This window comes from Hipposideros armiger, unplaced genomic scaffold (genome assembly GCF_001890085.2).
Source record: "Hipposideros armiger isolate ML-2016 unplaced genomic scaffold, ASM189008v1 scaffold_132, whole genome shotgun sequence".
Lineage (NCBI taxonomy): Eukaryota > Metazoa > Chordata > Mammalia > Chiroptera > Hipposideridae > Hipposideros > Hipposideros armiger.
Window position 1 is genome coordinate 1,758,477 of NW_017731482.1, and position 4,523 is coordinate 1,762,999.

A 4,523-nucleotide genomic window follows, 5' to 3' on the forward strand; every position below is an offset into this window, starting at 1 on the left:
GCATGTGAGTGAACCATCTTGGAAGCTGATCCTTCAGCCCCAGTCAAGCCTTCAGATGACAGCTGCCCCAGCTGACATGTTGATTGCACCGCATGATAGACCTTGACCCAGAACCACCCAACTAAGCTTCTTCCAAATTCCTGACCCACAGAATATATATGAGATAATAAATTTTTATTGTTTTAAGTCTTTATGTTTTGGAGTGATTTGTTATGCAGCAATAGATAATTAGTACACAGCCTTGTATACTTAAGAGCTCTCATATAAGAAAAACCTACTTCTATCTTTGGCATTTGTAGTGTGAGAAATTATTCTTGTCTTCCTCCCCAGTCTCTGGCCCACATCAGGTAATTTAGCTAAAGATAGCTATCAGGCTTGTAAGACAGTAAGACAGGACTCCATTTTATTCTTTAAAGAGGCTTTTCTTCTTTCCTTTTATTGCAGAAAGTATCACATTATATTCCCTTCACCTGGGCCATCCTGAGACATGATTCCTACAAAATGAAAGGATCTGGAGCCCAGAGTTGCCCAATTAAATACAATATTGAGGAAGTAGTAAGTAATTGAGAAATGATATCCTATGACATCTGAGTTTCTCTAAGCTTAGAAAATGGTTATTAATAGTAGTGCTAATGCCTTATATTTATATAGCATGTTACTTTCAGATCCACTGTATCTGAGGTAGGTGGGCAAGATATAAATAAACCAGGTTATATATGTAAACAATGGCTAAGATTTCTTGATTTACCCACAGTCTCATGGTGAGTGAATGACAGGGCCAAATCTAGAATCTGGGTTTAAGTGACTCCAAGTCAGCCTTGGTGCTTTCCAAGGTAGGACCTCCAGCTGTGATAACATGAACACTCTTCAGTTGGGACTGTCCTCTGAGATCAAGGTGCACTTGTAGGTCTCTTTAAAAGCCTCAAGAAAAGATGGTATTACTTCATCCACAGTGACATGCCTCTGGAGTTCCTTACTCAGGGAAGTGACGCCTGTCCCAACTAGTCCGCAGGGCACAATGTGCTCAAACCACGTGAGGTCTGTAGAACAGTTCAGAGCCTGGCCGTGGGATGTGATGTGCCTTCCACAGCGGACTCCTGCAAGACAAGTCAAAGGGTCTTAAAGTCGATACCCTTCTCCTCAAGCTTCAGGTTCCCCTTCAGTGTGTTGAGGAAACTGGACTAGATCTCTGATTTTCCAACTTTGTTTCTGGAGCTCCCAAGGGGTTGTGCACAGATCAGAGAGGGGGACAAAGTGTGTGTGTGTGTGTGTGTGTGTGTGTGTGTGTGTGTGTTGGGGGGAGGGGGCAGTGGTATGTGGCTCCACAGCAGCTGCACTTATTATGGAGATTCCAGAAAAACGTCCTTAACACAGAGATTCTGATGCTTAGGAAAAAGAAGGGTGAGAACTAAGCGCCCTTCTTGTCCTGACATTGTGAAGTAACCTGGCAATTCACTTTTAGAGTCTCTCCATTTGTTAAGTTGTACAAAATGACCTCCGAGGGCCGTTTTGGCTCTGAATAGAAGATCAGTGAAGTGGCTTAAAAAAAACAAAACCTTAAACGCAGCGGGTGGTTCTGATTCAAAGCCCGCGGCAGATTCACCTCCATTGGTCCAGCCCCGCCCGCCCCGCCCCGCGACGCTCACCGATAGCGCAGATCTTGCGCTCGCCCAGCCAGACGCCTGTGTAGGGCGGGGGCCGTGCGCGGGCGCCCTGCAGACCCTGGAGCTCGCAGAGACGCACGGCGCACGCCTCCAGCGCCGCCACGTGGGTGCGCAGGCGCAGGCCCAAGCGCCGTAGGTCGAGCACCGGGTGGCAGAGCAGCTGGCCGGGGCCGTGGAAGGTGGCCAGGCCGCCGCGGCCTGTGGCGCGCACCTCGGCGCCCAAGGCCCGCAGCCGTGACGTCTCTTCGGGTGTCAGGCCACCGCGCAGCCCGGCCGTGTACACAGGCCCTGCGGGCTCGCAGAGCAGGAGCGCGCCCGCGTCAGTACCCGACAGGGCGTCGGTGCCTGGTTCCGCCTGCAGCCGCCGCAGCCAGCGTTCCTGCAGCGCCAGCAGCTCAGCATACGACACCCGACCCATCCACACTAGCCGTACCGCGGGTTGTCGCATAGTGTCCGCCGCCACGTCCGCGGGGCGCTCGCTCCTGCCTGGCCGCAGGAGCGCGCCGGGAGGGGCGGGGCCTAGGGGGCACGTCCGGAGCCGCTGCTCGGAAGTGTGTATTACAAGTTGTTGAGAGATTCTGAACCAGGGAGCCAGTACAAGGTGTGCCTCTTCCATTCATTCATTTCAGCAACTAGTGTTTAGGGCCTGCTTGTGCCCTAGACGCTTGACACAGTGGTGCACACACAGTGTGTGGGGAAAACATGGCCCTGGGAAGCTTACATTCTAACAGCAGACAATAAGCAAGGCTTAAAGTATAAATAAATAAGGTTATTTCACATACTGATCACTGCTATGGAAAGAAAAAAAAAAAGATCCCCAAGGAAGAGTCTGAAGAGATTAAGGTGCAGAAAATTCACTGGGGTTGGAGACTTAACTTTCAAGATCACGCCTGTAAGAAAGTAATGGAAGCAGGATTATTAGGCAGAGGGAGAAACAACAATCTCAGCGGAATCCTCAGCCAATCCCAAAGAATACTCTGAGCCTGGGATGACCTTTCAGAGTTGTCCCAAATTAAAGAAGAGGACCAGAAATTTATATTTGCGTATTGACAAATGATAGAGGCTATACCTGGAGAAGTGCTGTAACTTGGCAAGGCTGCTTCCTTTCATGGAGGGAGATTCCCAAAGAGGAATTATGAGCCATGAGCAACCTACTCCCAGAAGCTGGGGAATGACTATCTAGGTCCTGAGGAAGGATCTGGACCACAGCGTTTATTATGTTGTATTGGGGTGTCATTTAAAATGACAAATCTGAATTCATTCAGTAAACTTACTGAATACCAACTATGTGTTAGGCCCATTGCGGTGAAGAGGATACACAAGACTATCCCACTCCAGTAATCCTAATAGTATACAGAACCCAGTTTTTATATCCTCAATCTGTTTTCTAAATCTGTCTTCCAACTTGCAGGCAAGGATCATTCAATTGAAAAGAAAGAAGAATGAAAAGTATCAAGAATAATGTAACAAATTACTGTCCACCCTCCAGCCTTGTCAAATTTTAATATTTTTGCTCAGGTCTTTTTTAATTTTAGAAAGTAATAAACACTGATTGCTCCTGCAGGAATCTGAAAGACATTTCATAAATATATACATAAAAATCCTAAGCAAATATTAGCAATTGAATCAAGCAATGTATAAAAAGATTAACACATTGTGAAAAGTAGTGTTTATCCCAGGAATGCAAGGTTGGTTTAACATTCTAAAATAAATATAATTCTTCATAAGGAGAAAAACCGTATGATTATTTTCTACAGATGCAACAAAAGCAGTTGCCAGAAATCAACACCTACTCTGAGTAAAGCGCTCAGCAAACCAGAAAGAGAAGAGAAATTCCCCAGTCTGATGAAGGGTATTGCATCAAGCAGGGTTCAGACGAGACAGAAACCACACAGGTAATATTTTAATTAAATTTTTATTTTGAGAAATTTGTAGACTCACATTGCAGCTGTAAGGAAGAATACAGAGAGATCCTGTGTACCCTTAATCAGGTCCCCCAGTGGTAATGCCTTGCCAATGCCACAGTTAAGATACTGACATTGATACAGTCAAGATACAGAACATTTACCACCACAAGCATCCCTCATGTTGCTGTTTTATATCTACACTACTATTTAACTTCTGGCAAACACTAATCTGAGTTATGTAAATGGAATTCTGTGGTATGTAAACTTTGGGAATTGGAATTTTTTACATAGCATGATTTTCTGGAGACTCATCTAAGTTGTCACATGTATCAGTGTTCATTTCTTTTTATTGATGAGTAATATTCCATGATGTGGATGTACCACAATTTGTTTAACCATTCATGCATTGATGAATAATTAGGTTATTTCCAGTTTTCAAATATTCTGAATAAGCTGCTGTAAACATTCATGTACAGGTATTTTGTGTGAATGGAAGTTTTTATTTCTCTGGAATAAATAGCTAGAAGTGCAATTGCTGGGTCATATGGTAGCTGCATATTTAATTTTTTAAGAAACTGCCAAATTGCTCTGCAGAATAGTCATGCCATTTTTACATTCCCACCAGCAATATGCAGTTTTGCTGCATTTCTCTTGCCAGCATTTGGCATCACTTCTCACTGTCTCACATCCTGAGAAAGAGCTCACAGATGAGAAGAATGATGGAGCCTGGTCAGACAGAACTGAATCTCAGACTGGACTCTCAGGAGTGACCTTGGGGAAGTGCTTAACCTCTCTGAGCCTAGGATTTCTCAGGTGTAAGAATGGGGGTAACAGCACCTACCTTATAAGGCAGACGTGAAGACTAAATGAAATAATGTATATAAAAGTATTCAGTGGTTACAAGGGGCTGGAGAAAGGGGGAATCTGGAGTTACTAATGGGTACAGAGGTTC

The 4,523-nt window shown here is 45.0% G+C and overlaps 1 protein-coding gene across 1 annotated transcript; it reads right to left on the bottom strand.

Annotated features, from left to right (window-relative positions):
- Nucleotides 1-226: 226 nt before the first annotated feature.
- On the bottom strand, nt 227-2,561 carry LIPT2 (lipoyl(octanoyl) transferase 2). The gene is made up of 2 exons (XM_019649318.1): nt 1,647-2,561; nt 227-1,097 (listed from the first exon to the last, which is right to left on the bottom strand). Exons 1-2 carry the CDS (start codon nt 2,278-2,280, stop codon nt 868-870), a joined length of 864 nt encoding a protein of 287 aa, XP_019504863.1. The 5' UTR covers nt 2,281-2,561; the 3' UTR covers nt 227-867.
- Between the last annotated feature and the right edge of the window lie 1,962 nt (nt 2,562-4,523).

What these genes read in the sequence shown, in the direction of transcription:
- LIPT2 (XM_019649318.1), bottom strand. Translation starts at nt 2,280, where the DNA reads ATGGAAGAGGCACACCTTGTACTGGCTCCCTGGTTCAGAATCTCTCAA. An exon ending in GCGCAAGATCTGCGCTATCG is followed by an intron (nt 1,098 to 1,646) that starts GTGAGCGTCGCG and finishes CTTGTCTTGCAG; the next exon opens with GAGTCCGCTGTGGAAGGCAC.